A 26,777-nucleotide genomic window follows, 5' to 3' on the forward strand; every position below is an offset into this window, starting at 1 on the left:
CAAAACAATTAAAGACAAAAGATTAATTTAATTTATAAAAAACAAAATTAATATTTATTTATAGAATGGAAAATCCAAACAAATTAAATTCAAAACTAATTATCTTCAACAATCGGCAATTTGAGTTTTGTGCGTGTAATAATATAAGATATACTAGAAGACTTAAGTTTTGCTTCCACCCAAACATCAATATCCATCTCGTATCTGTCACATTCTGGCTTTCTGAACAAAGATATGCCTTCGTGGACATAAAACCTTCCAGAAGATGGAATAACAGTTGGCGTAGAGTAATCGTAGCGGTTTCCATGAGAAACTTGGACCAACAACTCTGCATCTTTGTAATCTTCGTTAACTATAGTTCCATCTACGTCGATTCCGACCATTAAGTCTCCGACCTTAGGAACATGCGTTTCCGTGTTAAGAAGTCTCAGTCCAGTAACTGAAATTGGGAAATCTTGTCTGAAAAACGCTGGTGGAACAGGTCTGAACTTCGAAATGATGTCAAATAGGGCGTCAACGTTTGGCTCTTGTAAGATTTCTCTGATCTCTGAAGAAATATGAGAAATATTTTGAGCACATTCTGAGCTGGCCAAACAAAACTGCGGGGAAATGAGAATTGAGTACGAAGGGAATATTTCTGTAAGGTTCATGAGCTCAGTGAACCCGTCTAAGCACTGAACAATATCAGCTCCATTTGGGACCATTTTGAAGAAGGAGAGCTGTAGACAAAGCGAAGACTGCAAGAATCTGATTTTTGAGAGAATTGAGTGCATGGAATACATCTCTCCTGCGATTCTAAATGCAGATTCGGCTTGGCCATACAGTAGAGCGGCCGCGGAGTAGTCTCCTGCCAAGAATGAGAGCTCTCCATCTGTAAAAAGCTTCAAACTATCGTAAAACCCGTTTCCTCTTCGATTATTGAAATAATGAGAGGCTTGTTGGTATTGTCCGATCTGGAAAGCCACGATTCCGAGTTGTCCTGGATCAGAAGGTATGAAATTAGCGTTCGGATCTGTTTCCAATGAAAACGAAATTTTGGCCATTCCGAGTTTTAACTTTTCTGTTGCAGTTTGCACGGCATCTGATAGTTCTATATATGCTGATGCGCATTGTATTGACACATCGTTGATAAATTCACCGATTGCGTCCTGATGAGCTGATGAAATCATTACAAGCTCCAAAAAGATGTTGCTGATCTGCGAATGGCAGTCATACGATAAGACTTTTTGATACTGATTGAGAGCCCTCATCGTATTAGTAAAGAATTTTGGTATTTTCAGCTCATTTTTGAATTGTTGAACTTTATCCATGATTTTTGCGCCCCATTCTTCAGTTCTCGGCAGCACATATATCAGGGATATCAATGTGCTCAAGCTGTCCGCATCAATGGTCTGTAGAAATGGATCTGTGATGTTCATTAGAGAAATGATTTTCAAATAAGGAGAAATGACGTGGTAATGGGATATCATTTCCTTGCAGAACTCTAGCATGGCTTCCTTCTGCTGGGGAACAAAGAACTTAACTGTTGGACAAATTTTCTTCAAAATGAGATGAATAAATGATTCATCCTCTTTCTGCTCGTTGAGGATTTGTATAAGTAAGTAAAACGTGCTTAATGGAAAATGACCGGCCTTTATGATGTATTGAATCGTATGATCGATTAAATCAATAAGATATGGATAATTTGAGTACATGTGAGTATTAATGAGCTTTACAGAAGCATGCATAACTGGATAAGAACGCGTTAAATATGGAATTATGTCAATTACATAAGGCATTTTGAGTTCTTTTATGATTTGGAAGCAGAAATAGTCGTAGTTCTTGCATAATTCCATTGCACATCGCTTTGCTGACATTTGTTTTTCGAGATTGTCGGATTTACAGCCGCGAATAATTTGATTTAAAACTGGAAGCTCAGGGGATATAGAATTTGCAAAAATTTTGACTGCTTGGAAAATAAATGAGTGAATAATCTCGTTATCTGTGCTGAGTTGATTTGTTAAAAGTGGGAAAAATTTCATTGGTTTCTTAAGCGGTCTGAAATTGTTCTGAGTTCTGTCAAGAAAGGCAAGCATGCATTTCAGTACAAATGGATCTCGATGTTTAGAGAGAACTGATGCAATTTGAATCAAAGATTCTTGTGCCATAAGAGGTCCATCGCATAAAATGTGACGCATATTCTTCATAAATGTGTCATTAAGGCTTTGTTGAATATTTGGATTATCTAAATCAATTGTAGCTGCATAAGAAGGAGGTTGATTTTCACTCATTGAAAAAAAAGTGTCAATAAAAACATCAAATTACTTCGAATTATTTTGAATGATCCAATTGCAGATTATGGACAGCGATTTACGCATCATGATCATCCTAAATTGTTACATGTGGATCTAGTAATATCCCATAAATATAGTCGTGCATGCATGAATAAATATAGTTGAATCAAATTTAAAGATCTTTTTGAAAGAGTTAACTTTGTTGTGATTTATAGACATGAATGTGTGGATTTATTCAAGGTTTGATGAACCTGAATATATGAAACCATGTGCATTCCATCGCAAAATTTCAAATTTTTAGATAACTTATAAGAGCATCAATCTCATTATCTAAAGAACATAGAAGGGAATTTTCTATAGCATTAAGATATATAACTAGCATACTTACACCAAATGAAAGCAAATCTATCATAATGACCGTTTTTAAACAATGTTCACTTGTTGTTATATAGGGTGGGCAACGAAGAATTAAATCGCTGTATTTGCTTGGATTTCTTAACACAAATTATCAAAGTAAAATTGCTTGATTCAAAGATAGCCCGCCCAACATTGATTTTGTTACATTCTTAAAAAATGAATACAATATAGGGATTAATTTATTTAATCGCACAAAATATAATAATCTTGAATCATTTTTAATTGATTTCGATCAAACCAATAAAATTGACATATGCTTTGGTTACTCAGTGATGTTTGATATTCCATCCCTTTGCAAATATTTCCTTTCACTTGGTGCAAATGTCAATGCAAAAGCTAAATATCAGCCAACTCCTCTTAGTATTGCAACAAAAATAATAATAAAGAAATAGTTGAGCTTCTTATTTCACGTGATGTAAATGTTAATATAAAAGGTAGAAGCAACAAAACCACTCTTCATTATGCAGCATGTTTTAATTATAAAGAAATGGCCAAACTTCTGTAATCTTGAAAATAAGTAAAATTTTTCTTGAAATCAAAATCTTTAATGGTATGACTATCCATGGTTTGTTAATAACATCTAAATTCGAATATCAAATAGGCAGCACTTTATTTGAAAGTTCGCAGAAAGATGAATATCCAGATTTTATCAATCAAATCTTTCATTCAAGAAACCATCATTATTTAAAAGTTTCCGTCAATAAATACGTATTTTTATTCTCTTACTATTCTAATTATACAAACAAATATTTTATAAATATGAATTCTCGATTGGTTCATTTTCCACCATGAAATGGAATCTTTCAACTGCACCTTTATTGACTGGAAGTTGTCTTATTCTTCTCTTCTCTTGAATTCTTTCTGCAGCTGAAATCATGGACTGAGCCATATCTGAGGCATTCATACTACGTTCATACTGCATTTCGCTAGCATACAATGCTCGCCTAAATGCGTTTTGAATTTCATAATTCAACATAAAAGTTTGGTTTAAGTCTTCTCTGATATTTTCGCACATATCATCTGTCTTTCTGGATAAGTCATTTACCTGTGCATTAAGAGTGTCATCCTCTTCTGAATTGTCAATGATTTCAAAGAGTTTATCCATCTTATTTTGTATTTTCATTTTAATTGCTTCGCGATTATTCTTATTTGTCTCTGAAAGTTCCTTTTCGGCTGCTTCTGTCTGTTTAAGAAGCCTTTCTATTGATTCTAGTTCAATAGTTTGTTGTTGAAGACGATTTTCATAATCAGAAGCCCTTAATTTCAATGATCTTTGCTGTCTTTCTAGTGTTCTGGCCATATTGATGTGATTATCTGTTTCTCTTTGGATATTAAGACGCGCTTTATCTAATTCATTTAATGTTGAAGATGTAATTTCAGAAATTGTTTTATTTAAGATATCTAATGATTTGCATATATCTTGGTAATCTTGTTTTTGCTTGTTTCTGATCTGAATTGTCTTCTTCTTATTCTCATCTAAATTATCTCGAATTGGTTTCAAGCCTTCTTCAAGTAAATTAGCGAGTTTTGGTGGTAAATTTTTAACATCTGGATGTTGCGCTTCCTTTGAAGGAACAAAATCATTGATTTCATGAACAAGGTCGTTAATAAAATTATCAAATACATTTTGTTCAACAGAATCTGTATATCTGATGTACGTTGTTGTATCACGAATGATACTTCTTTTAGCATTATTGAGAGATCTTTCCAAAGATTTGGTTAGATTGCACTCAAAACGAGTAATTGGATCATTTATAGGTATTTTAGGTTGTTCTTTAACAACGGATGGCTTATTTTGGATGTCAAGAGGTGGTTGTTCAATAATTTGAGAGTTTTGTATTGTTTGTGGTTCCTCTTGAATTAGTTTTCTTTCAAATCTTGGTGGAATAGGTTGGTCTGGAACAACTTTAGTTTCGAATCTTGGAGGGATATATTCTTCTTGCTTTTCTGGTGCTGATATCGTATCTGGAGAAGGAATTGGAGTTGAAAAAATGTCGTCAATTTGGTCATTTTGAGAATTATTTGAATTTTGTGATAATGACGCTGTAAAATCTGGACTTAAAATAGAGTTATGTGAAGCACTTGGTCGAATATTTGAAGATAATAATAATCGTGGTGGAATTCTTGAAACATTTTCTAGAGGCCTTTGAATTTCTGTATTTTCTTGAGGTTCAGGGGCAGGCTTCTCTTCATTTGATAAATTTTTCAGAAAATCGTCCTCATCATCGAAGAGGGGAGGAAGATCTAAATCTGCAACTGTTGTTGGTTCCTTTTTTGGCTGAATTGTTGGTGAAGGATCTTGTGGCTTGATATCGCCAAGGTTAAAAAGTGATTTGCCTCGTGGAAGAAGTCCTGGTTTCCCTTGGTTGACTAAGTCTCCCAAGAGCATTCAAATTAAATTTCTTAACGTACACAAAATATTTATCGTCAAATTTACGTGCTTTTATCCACAGATTTCTTGGAAATTAAAAAAGTGTATAAAAGAGCTGATTGAATTAGTAAAAAGTAGGGCTGTACAAGATTTAAAAAAACATTGCCGGGTTACCGTAGAGGCCTAAAAAAATCGCGCCTCGGCGGCAAGCCGCCTCGGCATTAAGAATGCGCATCTAAATTTTTATATGTCCTTCTTTCTTTTATGTTTCCCTTCCCTTCCTTTTCTTTTTCTTTTTTTCCCTCCTCTTGCTCTCATTTACCTTTTTTTTCCTTTTCTCATCATTTTTCAAAATTTAAAATTTTTATCAAAAATCTTGCATATAAAAGCAGATTATGGAACCTTTTAATGCCTCTTAATCAATATTATACAGCATAAAGCATATTAAATGAAAGTAATTACGTATAAATTTATTTTATTATCTTATTTATTAAGCATTAAAAAAAAAAAAAAAGGGAGTGGGGCTTCCAGGCACTTCGTGCCTTCTAGCCCTGAAGATGTTTAGTATAAATGAAGTCTTAGAGGACAAACATGACTATGAGTTTTGATATGACAAGATAGAATATGAGAGAGGTCCTATAAACCGGAGAAAGTGTTATATAAACATCTGTCATATTACTCAGAATATTATACAGAATTCAATAAAAATATATTTTAGGTGAAGAGGTGAGATTTCACCTGTTTTTTCACCTCATTTTTCACCTCTTGAATTTTCATGAATTTCTTCGTAAAGACTTTGTTAAGACTTCTTCGTAAAGACTTTGTTAAGACTTCTTCGTAAATGTTTTGTCAAGACTTCTTCGTAAAGACTTTGTTAAGACTTCTTCGTAAAGACTTTGTTAAGACTTCTTCGTAAAATCAGACAAAAATATATTTTAGGTGAAGAGGTGAGATTTCACCTGTTTTTTCACCTAATTTTTCACCCTCTTGAATTTTCATGAAATTTACACCAAAAATATACTACTAGGGTCATTTACGAAGAAATCTCAACAAAGTCTTTACGATGAAATCTTGACAAAGTCTTTACGAAGAAATCTCAACAAAACATAGACAAGAAAGTTCATGAGAAATTAGATGAAGAAGTCTTAACAAAGTCTTTACGAAGAAATTCATGAAAATTCAAGAGGTGAGAAATGAGGTGAAAAAAGAGGTGAAATCTCACCTCTTCACCTAAAATATATTTTTGGGTCATTTACGAAGAAATCTTAACAAAGTCTTTACGAAGAAGTCTTGACAAAGTCTTTACGAAGAAGTCTTAACAAAGTCTTTACGAAGAAGTCTTAACAAAGTCTTTACGAAGAAATTCATGAAAATTCAACGGGTGAGAAATGAGGTGAGAAAACAGGTGACATCTCACCTCATATGTCCTTACTGAAAAAGTATGTGTTCCATCTGAAGTTCTTATATACGGGTCTTCCAGGAGCTTTTCACAAATTATATATGTTTTCATGCTTTGTCACTTTTCTGTCACTTTTCGGGTAAAAACATTTTTATTATTATATATAAATGAATTTTACAAAACCACCGTTACCCTTCTTTGGAAATAAGAGTAGATGTAAAGATATTCTATTGAGAGAACTTAAGAAACTACCGAATGGTCTAACATTTGTAGATTTGTTCGGTGGAAGTTTCTATATATCCCATTTGTGCCATATAATATTCCCAGACTCAAAGATTATATGCAATGACTTCGACAACTATATGGACCGTCTCAAACATATACCAGACACAAACAATATATTGAAAGAGTTAAAAGAAAAGATACCTATAGGTAAGATGGAACGTATACCATTAGATAAGAAAAATACTGTCAGAGAGGTTTTGAAAAAGGCAGAGTATATTGACTGGGATAGTATATCTGCTAGACTATTATATAGTGGTGCTATAAGAGTTCATGACATTGAAACACTTATGTCAAAAGTTTTATATCTTAACTATACAAATGTTTTCAAAGAGAACATAGAAAAATATATTGAGGGTATAGAGTTTGTGAGATGTTATTGGACAGAGTTGTATGAAAAATATAAAGACAAGGAAAATGTTTTCTTTATAGTGGACCCGCCGTTCTATAACACATGGGATTTTCAATACCAAGTAGACTGGACTTTGAGAGACTCTTTAGAAACTTTAGACGTTTTACATAACCATCCATGCTTTTACTTTACATCCGATAAAAGTGGTTTGGAAAGTGTCATGAGATGGTTAGAGGACATACATGACTATGAGTTTAGATACGATAAGATAGAATATGAGAGAGGTCCTATAAACTGGAGAAAGTGTCATAACAAAGAAATTTTACTAGTAAGTAAATGTGGTTTGAAATAGGACTACTTGTTTTAGGTTTTTTCCATTGTGTCATTTACTTATTTGACGTGGCAGAAAGATATAGAGAATATGAAGATGAACCAATGCCTGCAAATGTTCAGTATATGTACTCGTAAGAGATATTTTTATCTAATATTAAATGGACGCACAGAACTTAGCGAATGCACAGCAACCTGGACAACCAAACCCAGAGAATATTCCAAATGAAGTTAGAATACAAACTGCAATGGCAAACTATGGTCAAGTGCCAACAGATGTACAAATGCAAACTGCCATGTCAAATGACGCTGCGTTAGGTTTGCCACCATGGTATGCAAATATGAGATGGAAAGAGTTTTATACAAACCCTGAAGTGGGATATAAACAACTTTATGCAGATGACGCGAACACAGGAGTTGACCCAGAGTATGTTTTCTACCAGAGGAGAAATAGAATGTATGAGCTCCAGTTAAAGAATGCAATGGAACTCAACAGGAAACGCAAAAGACTAGGCGGACATTAGATTTTTACATATAGTAAAATGGGTTTCTTTGGAAGAATAGGAAACTTCTTTCGAAATGTTGGAAGAGGTATATGGAATGGAATAAAATCTGTCGGAAGAGGAATTTGGAACGGAGTCAAAAATATTGGTAAAAGAGTAGGTCAGTTCGTTGGTATTATACCTAAAGACCCTGAACCAGAAGAACAAGCTCCTGTTATACAACAGCCTGAACCTGCACCACAGTCTAGTTGGCAACCAAATCCAACACCTCAACCGTATTAAAAAATTATATTTTTACCGTTCGATAGTAGTTGTATATGAAACTAAGTTCTAAGTAAAACGCATGGTATAATGGAATTATTCTCTTTCTTCCATCTGTAGTAAACCATACTTGAAAGTCTGAAATACTTCCACTTGGTGGTTCATATAGCTTTGTAGGTTTTTCGTAAAAGTCATTCATCAGACATAAGAAAGAGTTTTGCGCACCAGAAAATGAAGCATGAACTATAATAGCATCTGGGTCGAAAACATTTTCATATGTTCCATTAGGGTTTTCGACTTCATAAAAGTCCGGGTGTACTGGATATTCTGCAGGCTGATTTAACATCCTCAAAAACCTATACCATGCCAAGTTGTTATATTTTGTAGAAATATAAACGTTTTCTCCAAGGTCTTCTATTTTATTGATTTTAACAGTTGCATTTTTCCTGTCATATATAATATCGAGATGGTATTCTCCTTCGTCAATGTTATACTGGTTTGCATATTCGAGATAGATTTCGTTTATTTTTTCTTGAAAAGCTTGAAGAGTTGTTTCTAAGTTTACAAGCAAATTCACTTGTAAAAGTTTTCCCTGTTCAAATTTCTCATGCGTACGTTTTTCTTTGTTATAGTATCGAACGGTAAAACCGACCGTAAATGGGAAACCATGTATGGCTTCTGAAATGAACTTCATTCTACGAAAGCCAACAGCTTTTGTGACGGATGGGTCTCTTAGCCATCTCAATGGGTAGTCAAAACGATAGCCTTCATGCTTTACGGTCTCTGTCTCAAACTTTTGACCGACATTAGTAAAAAGTTCATCTAATGGTTTAGTTGTAGCAACTCTAGAATTTTCTTTTTCTATTGAAAGCATATTTTATCTAGAATAAAAATGTCAAATGAAACAGCGTCTATGAGAGAAATACAACACAACCGACAACTCATTATACAAGCTCTAAATAAGAACACAACAAACTTTTCAAACTATTCTAAGATATCTGAGTCATTGAAAGAAGGAAACTTAAAACTGACAATGAACCCAATGACAGATGAGTTTCTGTTTCAAGACAATAGGAACCATACTGTCTGTATAAATCCAACAAAAGGAACTTTAAACGAGAAACCTATAGATGAACTTCTTTTGAAAGCAGATATTGACAACAAAGCTGACAAAGAGTATGTCATTGAAAAAGTTCAAGAAGAACATGACAGAGCAGATGCAACATATGCAACAAAAGAGGATGTTGAAAAGAAAGCAGATAAAACATATGTTGACGATGAGTTAGAATGTGTGGCTAGTGCGTTAGTGAAGAAGGCAGATAAGGAATATGTGGATGAAAAAGACAATGAAATTAAAGAAAGGGTTGAATGGTATAATGAACGGACATCAAAGACTTTTAAATTTAAAGCTGATACAGGATGGGTTTCAGGGTGTTTAGACCTTAAAGCCGACAAGAACCATACACATACCATTGCAAATATTACAAACTTACAAGAAACCTTAAACAGGAAAAGTGACGTTGGACATACACATAACTTCTTCTCAACTGTTGGTATAGAAAGTATTTTAGGAACGATTGAAGAAACTGGTGGGGGTGGATTATATTTTAAACCTCCTAACTTTCCAGAAGGTTTAACATCGGATAAAGACATTAGATGTAGAAATGTCTATGTCATGGAGGATGAAAAAAAAGTTAAATTCACTGCTCAAGATTTATATGATAAAAAAGCTGACAAAACAGAGCTTCAAACATTAAAGACAGAAATACTTCAAACAGTATATCCTATAGGTTCTATTTATACGTCAATGAACTCTACCAGACCAGAAGTAGTACTTGGTTTTGGAACTTGGACTCAAATAGTCGACAGGTTTTTGTATTGTGCAAACTCTTCAAAGGAAACAGGTGGAAGTAAAACGATTTCAGGTGAAAACTTACCTGCGCACAGTCACTACATAGATTTAAGTACATCTCAAGCAGGTTGGCATAAGCATAAATTTTGGGATTGGCACGCCTTGAAAAAAGGTAAAGGATATGATGTTAAAGACGACGTTCAGTTTGCTATAAATTGTTACTGGAGTGACACTCAGGGAGATGGAAACCATACACATCGCGTTACAGGATATACACAAACAACGGGACAAAAAGTAAAGACTACATGCCACCTTACATGACAGTTTACGCATGGTATAGAATTGCTTAGTCGTCATTTTCAACTTCTTTAGCATATTCGTCAGGAGTTGTCTTATATTTGTTAGGAACTGTCTTTGAAAGTATACCACCTTGAACTTTGACAAGTTTGAAACGAGGTCTGACAATAGTAGTTTTATCTTCTGCTTGCAGTGTGTACATTTTGCCATGTTTGCCTAAACTTCATAATATTCTCTTGTATACTTTCTTCTATTTTTACGAACACGAATGCGAGTACCTGTCGAGTTCCCATTGTTGTCATAGTCAATAGTATTTTCATATGGGTCGCGTTTAGGTATTTCTATTTTTACTTTGTCACCTTTCTTAAGTTTGAAGCCTGGCATTCTTTCTTGTTTGTCTCTTTTGACTAAACTATTAAATATATAGTCTTTCTCTAAGTCAGGGTTGTTTTTTCATTTCTTCGGGGGAGTGGTTTCCCAAACCTTTTTGTTTACGGGTATTGTAAATATTTAAAACTTGTCTCATCTTTGCCATGGAGAAATGTCTATACTTGTCGTCATATGACATTTCATCTACCTCACCACCTTGTGGTTGGTTTAAGTCTCTTAAGATTTTTATACAACTGTCAATGACACCAAGAGCAGAATGGTTTTGGTCGACAATGAAATATTGGTTTACATTTTTTGAACGCAGATAGTTTTTTAATATCGTCTGATTTGAAAGAACGTTCACAGTCAGATGTCAGTTTTGTTGGATGGTATTTGTCAACGAAGATTGTCAAAGCAGTTTTCACATCTAAAATATTTTTGGACTGTAATGGTTGGCTTCACAGTATCTTGTGTTTTGACCGACAAATATTAGCCAGTATGGTGGTCCATCTTCTCTATACCTCGGAATGTTTTCCAAGATATCCATAAACCAAGCATTTGGTGTTGAACTAAAGATTTTTACCATGAGTGCTTTCTTTGTTGCTTTAGAAACATACGGGTCCTTGTTTGGATTCGTCATTTTTATCCTATAAGAAATGGGTTTATTTGGCGCATTAGCAGGAGTTGCATCCAGATTTTTGCCCGCAGTGGGAACACTAGCCAGAGGTGCATTTGGAATTGGAAGGAAGATTTTGAGTACATTAGGTATACTGAAAGAGAAAGCACAGCCTATTATACAAACTGTACAGAAAGGTTGGGAGGTAGCACGAGATGCAGCAAATCTTATTCCAAATCCTGAAACAAGAGGAAAAGTTCAAGGATGGATGGACAATGTAGGAAGACAAGCAGGAAACTACTATAACAAAGCAAATGACTACTATAACCAAGCAGGGCACTATATGGACCAAGGTGAAAGATTCTTTAACAGAGGATATAACCATGCACAACAGTGGTAAACAACAACCAACCCGCAACCGCCTCAAACGTGGGGAATGTAAATTTTTTTAACTGAGATGAAATGAACAATACAGCATTGAGACAAATGGGCTCAAGATGGATTTGTCGGCTTCCAGCAGTTACACCACCACGTGTTTGTCAGTTCTTCCTATACCTCAGGAAGTTTTAGACCGACTTAAAAAACAACAACAACCAGTTGAAAACAACCAAACTAAAATTTTTTACTGAGATGAAATGACCGAAGAAGTTGAAACGGTAGATTTGACACCACAAACAAAAAGTTCAGAACACATTGTCAAAACCTGTCAAAGAACTTACAGATGAAGAAAAAAATTCAATAATAGAAAGTGCCAGTCTGGAAATACAAACCCTAACTATAAAGTCACTTTTCATAGAAATGGAACGGCTAGTATCTCAAAAAAGAAACAGACTCTCACAAATAAAATATTGAAGTCTGAAGGAGCTTTCGAGACAACAGATGGAAAAGTTTACTTCACTGACCAACAGTTCATTATAGAACATCTCATTGACTTAGAGTCGAAATATTCTAAACTTTACAAACAAACACAAAAAGTTGAAAGGAAAACAAAACAAATGGCATATGATATTTATGAAGATGTTGACGACACAACTGTTCCTGCAAGTGAAGTAAAGTCAGAGGAACCGAAAAGTGACGAAAAACCGATAGAAGAAGAAAAACCAAAAACTGAAGATAAACCAAAAACAAAGTTTAGTTTCCAAACTAAACCAAGTCAACCTTCATTAGCTGGTATGGGTTGGCGTCAAAGACTTTTGGTAGCTGGTGGTTATGTTAAGTAAAGTAAAAACATTTTTTTATTTTTATAAAAATGCCCTCGCATAGAATGGATAGAAGGTCTGCTAGAATAAAAGCAGAGTTGAAAGATATGGTTGGAGAGTTTTCAAAGAAGTTTAAATATAGGAAGGGAAGACCCATAAAGTTCTATGACAAACTGGCTGGTCTACCTACGAAAATGGACCTAGAAACAGCGCGCGCAACTATCCAAACAGACTGGAGAGGTTAGAAGAAGAACGTCTTATGGACATGCCTTTCAATGTTACTGAGCCTCAAGTTGAAGGACACGACGGCTTTGCCAGGTTCTACTGGAAACATAACGAACAGTTGCATCCCTTGAGAAGGAAAAAAGGAAAAGGTGAAGACAAACATGCTCCCATGGAAAGAACAAGATATGCATATGAAAAGTACCGTGAAGTTAGAAGTCAAATTACATCTGGTCGAACCTTTACAGTAAACTTTGACGAAGGAAAGAACAAAGAAGGCTTCATGGGAGTACTTGCTGCCATACAAGACGGAAATAAGAAAGGATACAATCTCAGACTAACCGTAACAGATTTAGATGGTCATATATACTATGCGCATGGCAATGTCACAACAGCCGCACAACTTCTTGACGCTTTCAAGACTACAAAGAGAGAACAAATGGTTGACTCCGACTCAGACATTTTGAATGCAATTGAAGGAATTGCAAGTGTCAAGTTCGAATGGTACCAACCTAACCCTCAAGCAGTCAGACAACATGCTGGATACTTCCCGTTCATAAATAAGTCTGACATTGACTTGACAAGGTATGGAATTTACAATTCAATTGAAACAATTGTCAATGAACCTTGCATTCTTACATGTCTCAGGAACTCTGGTCTTGTTACAGATGAGAAGATGAAGTACCTTGAGTCATGTGTGAAGACAAGGTACATTCTCAGAGGTCAATTGGCAAAAATTGCACCGTTGGCAAATGTCAATATCCGAGTCAACATACCTACAGCTAAAGGTTCTTCACATGACGACTATGTTGTTGAGTTCAATTTACCATGGTTGAAGATTGCAATTGTCCACAACCACTTCATGTTGAACGAAAGTCTTATGTTCGGAAAAGGCAAGTGCAACATTGTCAGAGCTGTAAACATTCTTTTCGAGAAAGGTTTGTTGGAACCAATTCCAGATGACAAGCTGACAGAAAGTTTTGTACCAAAAGACGAAACAAACTTTTCACTGTTAGCAAGACCAAAAGTTGTTCCAGACAAAGTTCTAGCACAAAAGAAGTACACAATTCCAAAAGGAGTTGGATTGTTCGGATACCAACCTGAACCAGAAGAACTTCCAATGAGGTTGCAAGAACTTCAAGATGCTATAAACAAACTTCCATTGAGACATCCAATTGACGTCAAATTGTATTGGAGAGCATCTGAGCTAGGTCAGAAGGTTTTATATGAAACAGGTTGCTTCGACGATGTTTATGAGATAACAGGAGAAGTTTCTCAGAAGATAAGAGACTCACTTGAATTTCCACGAACTGGACCGATTGGATGCGACAAGTTCGACTCAAACGAAAAGATATACTATGTTGACCTTAACGCTGCGTACATGAGGTTTGTCCAATATATTCCAACTGGAATTCCAAACGAAGATGGCGAGTTCCCGGGAAGGAACTATACAGTTGGAAAAGTCATACAACAACTGTATGATATTAGGAAAGCTTCAAACCCCAAACTTGCAATGACACTCAAATTGCTTATGAATTCGACATGGGGATATTCCATTAAGAAACCTCAAGCGATGAAGAGTAAACACTATGAGAAGGTCGACAACTTTGTTGAAAGGTTCTCCCCTTTTGTTTTGAAATACGAATTTACTCAAGGTCAAGGTGGCTTAGTAACCACAGTAAAACCTATTGTCGAACATTGGTCCTATCCTCAGTTCGCAAAGGCAGTCCTTGACAACTACAACAAATTCTTCTCCGAAGTCAAATCCAAAGTTGTGGTTTACTATGAGAACATCGACGCACTCATGACGAACAAAGAAGGCTATAACAAACTCATTGAAATGGGTTTAGTCGGTGAAAAGATGGGTCAATTCAAATTGGACAAAATTTTCACCGAAGTTCATGTCCTCTCCAAGCGTAAGTATTGGGGCATACTTGAAGACGGCACAGAAATAAAACATTGCATGAAATAGTAAAACATTGCATGAAGTAAAAACGTTTTTAAAACAATATATTTTTACATATATTAAATGCTTCAGGTTGAAAAACAAAGAACAAAAGTAGCAGATACAAAACCGTTAGACTATATGTTTACAAACGCCGGTAGGAATATATCAGATGAAGAAATTTCATCCCGAATTGTCTTTCATATACAACTACGGAAAAGTGCTGAAAAAGTATTGAAAAATATATTTTAGGTGAAGAGGTGAGATTTCACCTGTTTTTTCACCTGTTTTCTCACCCGTTGAATTTTCATGAATTTTGTGCTGAATTCGACAAAAATGAGTTTTTGGTTGAAAAAAGAGGTGGAGCCAAAAGTGGCTTAACCTCAAAACAAGCATTTTGTGAAGAATATACCAACCCGCGGAATTCCGGCGGTTGCTTTTTATACAAAGTTCAACAGGTGAATTTTCATGAATTTCCTTAAGATAGAAAAAAATATATTTTAGGCGACCAGGTCACTCGGTCACTCGGTCATTTTAACTTCTCTGAAAAAGTGTGACAACATGACATTTTGACAACAACACAGGAAATAGATTTCATCGTATATTTTTTGTTAAGACTTCATCGTAAATGTTTTGTTGAGACTTCATCGTATATGTTTTGTCGAGATTTTTATCGTTGTGGTCCGACGGTTAAGCCACAAACGAATGTCCGACGGTTAAGCCACCAAAAAATATTTTTTATTTTTATTGTAAGAACTGAAATGACAGTCGAAGCAAAAACGTTCACGAACAAATCTAATGGCGAAACATTCACAAAAGGCACTTACAACGGTATTGAAGTCTTACGTAGAGACATGGATGGTTATGTAAATGCAACAAATATGTGTCAGCAGTTTAGGAAAGACTTTAGAAAGTTGTTGGAAAATAAGTCCTGGGAAGAGTATTTTGAGGCATTTTGTGAAGAATATACCAACCGCCGGAATTCCGGCGGTTGCTTTTTATACAAAGTTCATGCAGGAATTCCGGATGAAATCAAACATGTTAGAGGAACGTATGTAGACCCAAGACTCATAAACTATATAGCAATGTGGGCTTCTCCAAAATATTGCATAGCAGTTGGAAAAATTCTGGACTCCATAGACAAGAAAGTTCATGAGAAGTTAGATGAAGAAGAACTTGAAGATACAGTAGAGAATGCAAAACCTTTGTTCGAAGAAGAAGTTAGAAAAATGCATGAAAAACAAATAGAACATGAACGTGAGATATGTTCTGGTTATAGAGATTCTCCATACGAACTAGACCAATGGGAACAAGAAGATTTAAAGAGAGAATTTAGAGAATATGAACTCGCTAAGATAGCATTTGAAGCTGCAGAAAAGAAGTTAAAAGTTTGGGGTCGTTTTGTAAAAAAATATTGTGAGTAAATGAACCATTTTTTTCGACAAAAATATAATTTAGGGTAGAAGGGTATATCTAACCTCTTTTCTAACCTCTTTTCTACCCTCTTGAATTTTCATGAATTTCCTTAAGATAAAAAATATATTTTAGTTTTTTATAAAATATTTTTTTATTTTTATTGTAAGAACATGTTAGCAACAACAGCACCAAACTCGTTAGTCATGAATCCTACGTCAATGTTAGTAGAAATGAAAAGCTTCATTCCTTCTTCATATACTTTCGAAACAAAAATCCAGAAGATAAAGCAAGAACTTTTAACAAGTAATTTAGACTGTAGTGCGAAAGATGAAACAAATGAACAGTATCTTTATGAAATGCAGGATATTATTGACCATTTACCTAAACTTCCTGAAATCCAACAACAAAAACTCACTATTCCAGAATTCGATGAAATAGAAGTCGGACTGACTGACTCAGTAGAAATAAAGAAGTTCATACGAAAGGTTAACTATGAGTTTCTTGGATTTCATTGCAACCACAAAGTCATGGACAAAGATTGCGACATGTTATATAAGAACATCTCTGACATATATAAATCTGGGGAGTTTAAGACCTACGACAACTTTGTTTCGTTAGTTGCAAAATGTGTATGGCAGATAAGAGATAAAGACAGAAGGGGTAAAATATGGAACGAACAGATAAGACCAACTGCTTCAGATTTAAAGAAAACCATTGACGCCTTAGTCGTACTTGCAGGTAAGGTTTCAATGTACAATGCAAAAATGAACCCGCAATGTTCAAAATGTAAAGCAGCAATGAGGAAATATAACTACTCCGTCAAAGAGATAGAAAGAATGCGAAACGACTATGCTGACTTAAAGAAAGAAGCAGAGAAACCAGCAGAAAATAAAATGGACATGTTAGAATTTCTGAACAAAAACTATCCAACAGCAGACGATTTCCTTCTATCTGATGTCAAGAAGAAGTATAAAGAAACTTTCGGTATCGTTAAAACATTTGACATACTAAAAGAAGAAATAGAAGCTACGAAATTGTTTAGGATTTCAAATATACATCATACAATTCATGTAAAACGCTTGTGAAAAAAGAGGTGAGAAAAGAGGTGAGAAAACGGGTGAAATCTCACCTCTTCACCTAAAATATATTTTTGGGTCATTTACGCTCATTACGCAGAAGTCTTGACAAAACATTTACGATGAAATCATGAAAATTCATGTACGAAGAAGTCTTGACAAAACATGTACGATGAAATCATGAAAATTCATGAGGTGAAAAATTAGGTGAAAAAACAGGTGAAATCTCACCTCTTCACCTAAAATATATTTTTATTGAATTCAGCAACAAAAATCTGAGTAAAATGGCATATGCTTGCTTCCCTCGGAAAACCGAGAGAAGGGATTCCGTATGAAATTCATGAATTTCCTTAAGATAGAAAAAATAAAGTTAGTTTTTTATAAAATATTTTTTTTATTTTGTATGTAAGAACAGAAATGACAAACACTGAGTTTGAAACAGTTAAAAAGATAGACAATAACACTAAATTGGTTAGAATAGGTGATTTAAACGTAAGATACTCAAAGAAATACAACAAATATTCTTTGTCAGACATTATATCTCCATCTGGAAAGAGAGCAAAGGACTGGGTTAAAATTGCTTCTACTCAGAAAATTTTGACAAGAAATCCTAAGCTTATGATATCGGTAAGATTCTATGGAACTACAGCATATCTTATAGACAAAAGTCTTATACCAATAGTTTTGTTATGGTTAGACCCAGTTGTTGGATATAACTTCATAACATATGGTTCATTCGATACGGAACGTTGCAGTGAAGGCTTACTTTACATCGTTCAGAAACCGAAGGACTTCAATACAAAGAGATATAAGATAGGAAGAACATATAATATAACTCAAAGATATGACAGTACAGTCAATAGAGTCAAGGTTGTGTTCGTTAACGATATGAGAGCTGCTGAAACAGAACTACTTGAAAAGTTTGAGAAAATGTATGGTGCTCCCATAAAAGGTAAAGAAACGTTTGAAGTAGATGAGATAAATAAAGCTATAAAATTATTTGACGAAGTTGCTGAAAAATACATGTAAAGCGTTTATTTTTGGTCTTTTGTGAAAGTCAGGAAATAACGCTAATTTTTTATAAAATATTTTTTTTATTTTGTATGTAAAGACAGAAATGACAACAACAGAGAACACAACAACTGCTATCGTTCATGAAGCCATAAATGAAGAATACGAGTACATACAATATAACAAACAACTCCGTCTCATTCGTTCGGTCAAAGATGACATGTACCAAATGCAAAGTATTTTGACAGCATGTTTTGCTCCAGACACTAAGAAACCACAAGACTGGTTTGAATTAAATAGCACTCATGAACTTTTGAGTGAGTTCGAACATGTAGAACTTAAAAAGATGTACCAAGACAGACAAAACTTACCATTGCATCTAAAAGGTATATATGTTCATAAGTTCCTAGTTAGTTCAATAGCAATGTGGGCTTCTCCTCGTTATGCATGGTATATTTACAGACTTCTTGACGAAGTTGCTGAAAAATACATGTAAAGCGTTTATTTTTGGTCTTTTGTGAAAATAAAAAAATAACGCTAATTTTTTATAAAATATTTTTTTTATTTTGTATGTAAAGACAGATATGACAACAACAGAGAACACAACAACTGCTATCGTTCATGAAGCCATAAGTGAAGAATACGAGTACATACAATATAACAAACAGTTACGTCTCATTCGTTCGGTCAAAGACGATATGTACCAAATGCAAAGTATTTTGACAGCTCTTCGTTCTACAAAGCAAGCATATCATTGGTTTGAAAACCAGCAGGCAAAAGAACTTTTAGAAGAATTTCCTCATATGTTTGCGTTCCTCGGAAAACCGAGGAACGAGATTCCGTACGAAAATCGTAAAAATTTGCCAAATAGTTTGAAAGGATATTATGTTCATAGACTTTTAGTAAATGCTGTAGCAATGTGGGCTTCACCTCGTTACGCTTGTTATATTTTCATGATGTTAGATGAAATTCATAGACAAGAACGTGAAGAGATGGAAAAGAAACTTCAAGCAAAAGATGAAGTCATTGAAGCAAAAGACAAAAACATACAGAAAAGAATACCACGTTCGGTACCAAAAGGAAAGGAAAAGAACTATAAGTATATGATTTATACTGAAGAGATGGAAAATGAAGAAGACAGAGATATGGTTATGTTGCATTTAGTCAGAAGAAACAACAAAAGCTTTTACGACCTTGCTAAGATTTACAAATCTGACAGAAATTGGTTCTATCGCGAAAACTTACCGATTTCAATGACACCGAATGAAGATGTGAAACAAATAGTTCAAGATACGTTACCTCAAACACACTATGATATGAAAGGTTGTACAATACTTACATTCAAAGAAGATTTGCCGCTACTGAAAGAAAAGATAACAGAGTATTTCGACAACTTCAAAGAGGAAGAGTAAATGAACCATTTATTTTTTACGCTTGACACCAAAGATGGCTCAGGTAGCTCTATAAGGTAAATTGTCTTGTCAAATCCTTCTGGCATTCCGAGTCCTTCCTTCCGACATTCCGAGTCCTTCCATCCGACATTCCGAGTCCTTCCATCCGACATTCCAAGTTCTTCCCGACAACAGGAAAAAAATTTCCCGACAACTGGAAAAAAATTTCCTGACAACTGGAAAAAATTTTCCTGTTGTTCGTCCGTAAACCATTCAAATTTTCGAAAATTGAGAACTTTTTTCCCGACAACTGGAAAAATTTTTCCCGACAACTGGAAAAAAATTTCCCGACAACTGGAAAAATTTTTCCCGACAACTGGAAAAGTTCTTCCTTCCGACAGGACACAAACGAATGTCTCACGTTCCTCTTCCTGAATGCCTTCCAAAGCCAGAAGAACCGACAGACCCAGCACCACAACAGACTAAGACCAAACACTTACATTTTTCAAGCTTGACTTTTTACAATTTGAACTTTGTTCGCGTAGATATGAATTCTGAAAGAAGTATGAGGGTCTTGTATGACTTTGTACTTCTCCCATAGTTCATGTCTGTCAAACTTACCTGCCATGGACTCTTTCATAAGTTCCATGAAATCGTCTTCGGACAATCCGGGGAAAAGTATTATGTCAGTAAGTATTCTTTTAACATCCTTACTTAAACTCTTTGCTGTCTGTACACATATTACGACTGAGATGTTAAAGTGTCTGAGCTTCTTAAGAATTCGACACATGTCTTGTTCTCTATTCTTTAACAAAGGATGAGAAGCAAAGTCATCTAAGATAAGAAGACATCTATGAGGGTAAGTCTTCCAATCGTAAGATTGCAATTTCTTCGAAATGTATTCTATCTCTTTCTGTTTGTTTCTGAAGTGTTTCTTCTCTAATATTCTCTGCATTTCCTCATTTGGGTCTTTGAACTTAGAATTTATATACTCATTTATAGCATTGTACTTCAAAACTCTTCTTTGGTACTTCTTTATCCAATCTAACAACTCAGAGTCTTTTATACATACTAACTTAGACTTCTTTATAATATCTTTGAACGAATTGACGGTTTGATCGAATTGACCAGAAGTACTACAAATGACAACTAACTCATAGAATGGGTTCTTCTCATCTAGTTCTTGTTGTTGTGCAGCCATTTTAAGATAAGTGAAAGTCTTACCCGACCCAGGTGGTGCAATTAGACCTGTTATACCATTCTGAGCAAATAAGAACTTGTCATGTATAGGTTTTATCTGAGCATTTTCTAACTTCCTCTTGTTCTTGTTTAAAACATTCTCAAATTTCTTGTCAATGTCAGCAAACTTTTTTTCTAACATATTTTTAGAAAAATTAAAATTTTTATCTTTTAGAAAATGTCTAGCGATTTCGCTATCTATATTCGAGACAAGCTTTTCGACAGCAAAACATCTGTCGACCATAAAATCTTACATAGTGTAAACAAGAAAGGTGAATTTGTTCTAAAGTTCTGTTTCTGGGAATATGACAAGAACCATAAAACATTAAGCAGAGAAGTCTTTAAGTTTGTCAATGACAGACTTGTTGACAGAGATGACACCGATTGGAAAGATGAAGTCCAACAAAAGTTCTTAGAATGCAAAGAAGACACATGCGCCGTTCTTGAAGATGAAATAGAAAACAGAATAGAAGAGCTATTAAAGGACAAAGACCTTTTACAAAAATATGGTTCTGAGAAGTTTGACATAACTCCACCAGAGAAGAAGAAGAAGAGAGAGAAGAAAGAAAAGAAAGTAGAAGAAGAGAAGAAAGAACCTGAACCAGAGAAAAAGAAATTTGACATGTAAAAATAAAATTTTATTTTTAGAACATTTCTGGGTCAATGTCAATGTTCTCTTCCTCTTTAGGAGCAAACACTGGCTTAGACTCTAAAATCTTTTTACCCAATTTACCTTGAACTTCAACTATCTTAGACTCATAATATTCATAGTCGTCTGCTTTCTTTGGTTCATAAGGTATAACAAGTTTGTATGCTTTGCCTTCTTTAAGGTTTGAAAACCTTCTGTCAAAATTTTCTTTGACTGCTAACAAACCTTCTATGTCTAAGTCTTCAAATTTCGCACCATTTTTAGTCACAATAGCAAACTTAACTGGTTCGATGTTCCAAACTTTGTCAAATGTAGACTTTTCAAAATGGTAGAAGTAAACATTCAAATAAGCGAATGGGTCTAGTTCTTCTTTGACTTCTGTCATGTACTTGTTGACTGAAATATATTTCGTCATCTTTTCTATCGGATAAAAAAATATTTTTTTAAATTTACTCAGAAAAATTTTTCTTTGTATATACGCCATTCTGAACATCTAAAAGACTTTTGACATTTGCCAAGAATGTACGTTTAGAAGCTGCCATATAACCATACTCTTGACAATACTGTTTATATGAATCGTACAATGACCTTTCATCTAAACACTCAAAGTTAGTCTCATCTATAAACAGTTCATATACACTCTTGTTTGCTTCTAACAACGTTTGTCTCTCTTCGGTATGTGGAATTTGTCTTGGATTGAAGTTAGAAATATCTAATGTCATGAAATATGAGAACAAGTGGTTGTAAAAGTTAGGTGTCAAAGTTTCTGCTAAGTCGTCAAAATATTCTGTATCTTGCATATGAGAATCTGACGTTCTGACAACTACATATCTTCTGTCAGAACTTTCTAACTTCATCGGAACAACATTGTTTGAAACCATGACGAAGTTTGCAACATTTTCACAAACTCTTTGGTCTTTATATTTTCTTTCAACAACTCCAACTTTGTCTGTTATAAGACTCTTCAAAGCATCTGAGTTTAAAACTTTTGTTGTATCTATACTTTGAAGTTCGTTACATACTATAAGTTTCATATTCTCTATTGAAGAGTTAAATTTACCGCAGATGTTTTCTATGTTTGTCATATTAGGGTTCGAATAGCCCTCTAACAGTTTGCATAAGATATCTGTAAAGAAAGTGTTCTTACCTGTTCCTTGTTTTCCAATTATGATGAGAGCAGTTTCATTTTTAGCACTTGGATGTTGTAAGATGTTTGCAAACCAACATAAGATATACTCATAAACCTTTTCGTTTCCATTGCATATAATTTCTTTGACATGGTCTAACCAAGCTTCTATAATATTTTCTTTCCATTCTACTTGTTCGTATTTATATCCAGTGAAGATAGAATAGAAGTTTGGAGAAGGTGTATAAAACTTTATACCTCGAACTGAAAAATCTTCAAGTTTTGACAATAAGATATCCCAAGCATCTAACATCTTCATGCCAACTTGTACGACTTTTATTTTCTTAAGTTTCTGTCTACATTCTTGTTCAGACACTATTGTTGCTCTTGGTTTGTTAAAGACAACATCCCATTCTTTCATGACATAACATTCTGGGGCAGAGTCAACATAAATGACTAAACGTTTCAAATTCTCGACTGCTTTGTTATAGTCTCGAAATGGACACATATTTCTGAATGCTTGGAAGTCATAAAAATCTGAAACATCTATTCTGTACATTTTTATAAAAATAAAAAAAATATTTTTTTTATTCTTGACTTTGTTGTTCCATTTGTTGCATTTGTTGTTCTTGAGCTATTTGTTGTTGAAGTTGTTCTTGAGCTATTTGTTGTTGAAGTTGTTCTTGTAATACAATACTTTCACCAGTTGCATCTTCCAATTCGAAACTTTCTGCCGTCATTGACAAATACATAGGACATAAAAGTTTTACAGGAACAAAGTTTGCGTCAACTAAGGTTAAGTTTATGTTTGCTAAAGTGTTTGAGTTTACTAAAGCTGAAAATTCTGCATTCGAATGAACAATAGGCAAACCAGCAGAGAAAGTGTTGTTTTATACGCATGAGTATCTTTTGGTCATAGTAGTTTCTGTCGACATTCGAATAGCACTTTGAACCTAAGTTTGAAACAATATATAAAATAGGTGTACTTAAAGTCAATGGAACAGACATTCCTTGTATGACACCTTTTCCTGTTATAGGAAACTGTTGGTAGTAAAAACCAGATATAAGTTTTGTATTATAGCTCATATCGTTTATACTAAACTCAGTCGGACATCCAAACATAATGAAACCTGCTCTAGTTGCAGCACATGTTACATCCGTCCTTAAAGTATTAAATAAGTCAACAAAACCTGTTGGTGGTATATCTGAGTAAGTATCTTCAAAGAAGTATTTTTTACCATTCACAACAACAAAGTCTTCTGGTGTCAAAAGAGCAAAACAGGCTTTAGTCGTCATTGTGTTTAAGGTTAGTTTACAATATCGTCCTTGAGGACTTTGTAAGTTTGTTGTTATAGAATTATATGACTCAGGGTTTTTAGTCGTAATAGTATAAACCACTATGTCTTCTGCCATTTACATATATTTAAAAGTTTTTCTGAAAGTGGAGAAGAACTTCATCTAAACTTTCACATGGCGTTTCTTGAAGTTCTCTGTCTAAGAAGTTCAAATATTTTGTAAAGACATAGAACTTTCCTTTGTCTACACGAACAAACAAAACAGGGTCTTTCATATCGTTCAAAAGTGTGTAAAGTCCTTTACATGAAATAAAGTCTATATTATTTTTCTTCAAACATCTTTCAAGAAGTTTTGACATTTTTACTTAGCAAATAAATTTTAATGAAATGTTGTGGTCGTCAAATATTTTTATGACGTCTGGGAAACTATATTTTAAGTTCAACGTTTCACCTCCTTTCATAACGTATATCTTGTCAATGACATTATATGAAACACCACAGCAAGCAATGTCGGGCTCTATTTCTTTGATGTTTATATCGTCTGCCTCTGTCAAAAGTTTCAATAGTTCTTTCAAAACTTCACGAGGTGCGATGACATATGAGTTCACTTTTACAGGGTTGTGTTCGACCAAGTTTAACATTATACCTAAAGCTTGACAAATCTTCTCCTGAGTTTTAAGTTTATCTTTCAGTTGTTTGTAGTCATTTCGAATATCTGCAACAGAACTTAAGTCTCTGCTAACTTCAGGATATGTTGGTTGTTCTTTTACAGGAACTATTGTTATACCATCTTCGTCTTCGTATGGTTTCCCCACTTCAACATCTCTTTCTTTGACATTGACAACAACACTTTGACTGTTTGTTTGAGTTGGTGAATTTAACTTCACATCTGCCACCGCCATTAAACCTTTTGAAACACTCACGCTTCTATTTTTCGGAAATGACATTTTACTTAGAATAAAAAGATGGACGTATTCGAGTATCTCTTCGAATTGAAGCAGAACAAAGTTTACACACACAAACAATACAAATACATTGACAGAATAGTTCTTTATACAAACAATGGAAAATGTTATAGAATAGCAGTCTTTGCTGAACCAAAATATTTTCATAAAGCAAAGAAAGTTGGTATAACTGAAATGGTGAAAGTTCTTGAAGCAGACAAAAATATAACAACAAAACTTACAGATATTTCTAAAGGTAAGTTTATAATACAATATTATGTCAAAACTGGCGTACTGTCAATATTTGACGGAGAGAAGTCAGTTCAAGAACAACTTACTGACCTGCTGCCAAAATCTGCTCGATGGAAGCTGTCGTTATGCCAATCTGAGGAGCCCCAGCAGGTTTCATCGAACGAATCTTCAAAAGAGCATCTTCCGTGAAAAGTGCTATTGGTTTTGTAAACTTCTTTGCTCTCAATTCATCTGGACCGTCTCTGTCACCAGTATATTGTATTTGTACAGTACCAACAGTTGAAATACCACCCATAAAGTCTTCTGAGTCAGCAAATGGAATGCCAAGCCAAAAGTTTGAACGGTCTCCATTTGTATATTGAGTTTTTTGACCTCCTGTATGAGTCCATACTTTCACATATGGCATAATAGAACTTTGCATTTCAGGGTTTATGGTTGTTGTGAAGTTGTTGTTAAAGTTCATAGCATCTAATGTCAAGTTGTATGACCTCATATCTTCAACTGTAGAATATTCTTCTCTTGGATAATATTTGCCATCTATGTTTATATGATATTTAATACCGGGGTTGTAGAAGCAAGAATAGTCATTTATAGTTCGTCTGAACAGTACAAACATAGTATCTGCATGTTTCATTGCAGTTGTTAAAGCAATATCTGTTCTTGCACCTGGGTCAGCACTTTGGTTTCCAACTTCACCTGCAAAGTCTTTGACAGATATTTGGTGTATAGGGAACATAAGTGGAACTGCAATATATTTGGCAGCTAAAGCATTTGAAATATCTGGGTCCAACATATAGACTGCAAGTCTGCTTTCTATTCTCTTGCATTCAAACTTTTCGCATGTAAACTTAACTGGGTCCCAAGCATCTCCAGCAGCATTGAAATAATAGTTTACTTCAGTGTTGAGGTTTGAGAAACCAAAGTCTAAGTCAACTTTGTCTTTGCAAAATTCGGCGAATGACGTTTTATTTGTTCCCTTTACGTCTGTAAGAGTGAATGGGTCTTGTGTTGGTGCAATGACTAAGTTATTTTTGCTTGGAGTAAGTTCGATAGAAATTTTTCCTGCCCAGTTTGGCAAGTATCTTAAAAACCTGAAGATGAGGAAAGATGACAAAGGAACTCTAAGTTTCAGTTTTACTTTAGTGGCAGCATTTCCATCTGAACCAGAAAGGTTAACATAAACTCCTGGAACGTTAGGGTCAAGTCTTCTTATTTCTCAATAGTTGCATACTGGTCTGTTTGTTCTCTAGCTTGTGGTTGTACTGAGTTTCTCAAAGCGAACCATTCATAGTTTGCCCATGTTACTGTTTGAACTAAGTCAGAGTTAGAATATATCTTATATCCCATGAAAACTTCTGGAGCATATTGGTATCCGACATAGAAAATTCCATTGCAACCTTTCTTGTCAGACAACTTGGCAGAAGGTTTTATTTCAATGTCTTGTTCCACGTATAAGAATGAGTTGTCAATAGAAATTATATGAAACCTGTCGCAAGCAATATCTACTGTTGTTGAAGAACCTTCTCCAAACTCACCTACGTTTCCATAAGAAACAGCAGTTGTATATTCGTAAGTTCCAGGAACTATTTCTGACCTTCTAATGGCATTGTCGCATTCGTTATACCATTCGGAAACATTTCCATTCATGGCATCCAAAACTGTTGGCGTTATATTCTGAGCGGCGTACATT

The 26,777-nt window shown here is 34.6% G+C and overlaps 17 protein-coding genes and 2 pseudogenes across 19 annotated transcripts, besides 2 other annotated features; 11 read left to right on the forward strand and 8 right to left on the reverse strand.

The window, feature by feature from the left end:
- Window positions 1-95: 95 nt before the first annotated feature.
- TVAGG3_0897180 (armadillo (ARM) repeat-containing protein family) lies at window positions 96-2,293 on the reverse strand (the record flags this gene model as incomplete). Its single annotated transcript, XM_001303354.2, has 1 exon — window positions 96-2,270. One exon carries the CDS (start codon window positions 2,268-2,270, stop codon window positions 96-98), a length of 2,175 nt encoding a protein of 724 aa, XP_001303355.1.
- A 510-nt stretch (window positions 2,294-2,803) lies between these two features.
- On the reverse strand, window positions 2,804-5,079 carry TVAGG3_0897190 (uncharacterized protein; the record flags this gene model as incomplete). Its single annotated transcript, XM_001303353.1, has 1 exon — window positions 3,442-5,079. One exon carries the CDS (start codon window positions 5,077-5,079, stop codon window positions 3,442-3,444), a length of 1,638 nt encoding a protein of 545 aa, XP_001303354.1.
- A 117-nt stretch (window positions 5,080-5,196) lies between these two features.
- Window positions 5,197-5,388: a mobile genetic element.
- A 1,239-nt stretch (window positions 5,389-6,627) lies between these two features.
- Window positions 6,628-7,446, forward strand: TVAGG3_0897210 (phage tail repeat-like family; the record flags this gene model as incomplete). Its single annotated transcript, XM_051251100.1, has 1 exon — window positions 6,628-7,446. The coding sequence occupies one exon, from the start codon at window positions 6,628-6,630 to the stop codon at window positions 7,444-7,446; it is 819 nt and encodes a 272-aa protein (XP_051086575.1).
- Window positions 7,447-7,966: 520 nt separating this feature from the next.
- On the forward strand, window positions 7,967-8,209 carry TVAGG3_0897220 (serine threonine-protein phosphatase family; the record flags this gene model as incomplete). The annotated part of the gene is made up of 1 exon (XM_051251101.1): window positions 7,967-8,209. One exon carries the CDS (start codon window positions 7,967-7,969, stop codon window positions 8,207-8,209), a length of 243 nt encoding a protein of 80 aa, XP_051086576.1.
- A 4-nt stretch (window positions 8,210-8,213) lies between these two features.
- On the reverse strand, window positions 8,214-8,882 carry TVAGG3_0897230 (uncharacterized protein; the record flags this gene model as incomplete). The annotated part of the gene is made up of 1 exon (XM_051251102.1): window positions 8,214-8,882. One exon carries the CDS (start codon window positions 8,880-8,882, stop codon window positions 8,214-8,216), a length of 669 nt encoding a protein of 222 aa, XP_051086577.1.
- Window positions 8,883-9,432: 550 nt separating this feature from the next.
- Window positions 9,433-26,722: a mobile genetic element.
- TVAGG3_0897250 lies at window positions 10,593-11,346 on the reverse strand (annotated as a pseudogene). The gene has a single exon. A coding segment is annotated over exon 1 (754 nt).
- TVAGG3_0897260 lies at window positions 11,958-12,542 on the forward strand (annotated as a pseudogene). Its single transcript has one exon. A coding segment is annotated over exon 1 (585 nt).
- Window positions 13,183-14,349, forward strand: TVAGG3_0897270 (DNA/RNA polymerases family; the record flags this gene model as incomplete). Its single annotated transcript, XM_051251103.1, has 1 exon — window positions 13,183-14,349. A coding segment is annotated over one exon (1,167 nt), but the record flags the coding sequence as incomplete, so codon positions are not given.
- On the forward strand, window positions 14,404-14,715 carry TVAGG3_0897280 (DNA/RNA polymerases family; the record flags this gene model as incomplete). Its single annotated transcript, XM_051251104.1, has 1 exon — window positions 14,404-14,715. A coding segment is annotated over one exon (312 nt), but the record flags the coding sequence as incomplete, so codon positions are not given.
- Window positions 15,543-16,112, forward strand: TVAGG3_0897290 (uncharacterized protein; the record flags this gene model as incomplete). The annotated part of the gene is made up of 1 exon (XM_051251105.1): window positions 15,543-16,112. One exon carries the CDS (start codon window positions 15,543-15,545, stop codon window positions 16,110-16,112), a length of 570 nt encoding a protein of 189 aa, XP_051086580.1.
- Window positions 16,275-17,189, forward strand: TVAGG3_0897300 (organellar and viral DNA polymerase type B; the record flags this gene model as incomplete). Its single annotated transcript, XM_051251106.1, has 1 exon — window positions 16,275-17,189. The coding sequence occupies one exon, from the start codon at window positions 16,275-16,277 to the stop codon at window positions 17,187-17,189; it is 915 nt and encodes a 304-aa protein (XP_051086581.1).
- Window positions 18,421-18,687, forward strand: TVAGG3_0897310 (KilA, N-terminal/APSES-type HTH, DNA-binding family; the record flags this gene model as incomplete). Its single annotated transcript, XM_051251107.1, has 1 exon — window positions 18,421-18,687. The coding sequence occupies one exon, from the start codon at window positions 18,421-18,423 to the stop codon at window positions 18,685-18,687; it is 267 nt and encodes an 88-aa protein (XP_051086582.1).
- On the forward strand, window positions 18,776-19,261 carry TVAGG3_0897320 (KilA, N-terminal/APSES-type HTH, DNA-binding family; the record flags this gene model as incomplete). Its single annotated transcript, XM_051251108.1, has 1 exon — window positions 18,776-19,261. A coding segment is annotated over one exon (486 nt), but the record flags the coding sequence as incomplete, so codon positions are not given.
- TVAGG3_0897330 (uncharacterized protein) lies at window positions 19,313-19,603 on the forward strand (the record flags this gene model as incomplete). The annotated part of the gene is made up of 1 exon (XM_051251109.1): window positions 19,313-19,603. One exon carries the CDS (start codon window positions 19,313-19,315, stop codon window positions 19,601-19,603), a length of 291 nt encoding a protein of 96 aa, XP_051086584.1.
- Window positions 21,000-21,449, forward strand: TVAGG3_0897340 (uncharacterized protein; the record flags this gene model as incomplete). Its single annotated transcript, XM_051251110.1, has 1 exon — window positions 21,000-21,449. One exon carries the CDS (start codon window positions 21,000-21,002, stop codon window positions 21,447-21,449), a length of 450 nt encoding a protein of 149 aa, XP_051086585.1.
- Window positions 21,466-21,885, reverse strand: TVAGG3_0897350 (protein of unknown function, DUF4108 family; the record flags this gene model as incomplete). The annotated part of the gene is made up of 1 exon (XM_051251111.1): window positions 21,466-21,885. One exon carries the CDS (start codon window positions 21,883-21,885, stop codon window positions 21,466-21,468), a length of 420 nt encoding a protein of 139 aa, XP_051086586.1.
- Window positions 22,683-23,155, reverse strand: TVAGG3_0897360 (uncharacterized protein; the record flags this gene model as incomplete). The annotated part of the gene is made up of 1 exon (XM_051251112.1): window positions 22,683-23,155. A coding segment is annotated over one exon (473 nt), but the record flags the coding sequence as incomplete, so codon positions are not given.
- On the reverse strand, window positions 24,257-24,793 carry TVAGG3_0897370 (protein of unknown function, DUF4106 family; the record flags this gene model as incomplete). The annotated part of the gene is made up of 1 exon (XM_051251113.1): window positions 24,257-24,793. One exon carries the CDS (start codon window positions 24,791-24,793, stop codon window positions 24,257-24,259), a length of 537 nt encoding a protein of 178 aa, XP_051086588.1.
- On the reverse strand, window positions 25,250-25,880 carry TVAGG3_0897380 (protein of unknown function, DUF4106 family; the record flags this gene model as incomplete). The annotated part of the gene is made up of 1 exon (XM_051251114.1): window positions 25,250-25,880. A coding segment is annotated over one exon (631 nt), but the record flags the coding sequence as incomplete, so codon positions are not given.
- Window positions 26,723-26,777: the final 55 nt, after the last annotated feature.

Source organism: Trichomonas vaginalis, chromosome VI (genome assembly GCF_026262505.1).
Source record: "Trichomonas vaginalis G3 chromosome VI, whole genome shotgun sequence".
In the NCBI taxonomy this organism is placed as follows: Eukaryota; Parabasalia; order Trichomonadida; family Trichomonadidae; genus Trichomonas; species Trichomonas vaginalis.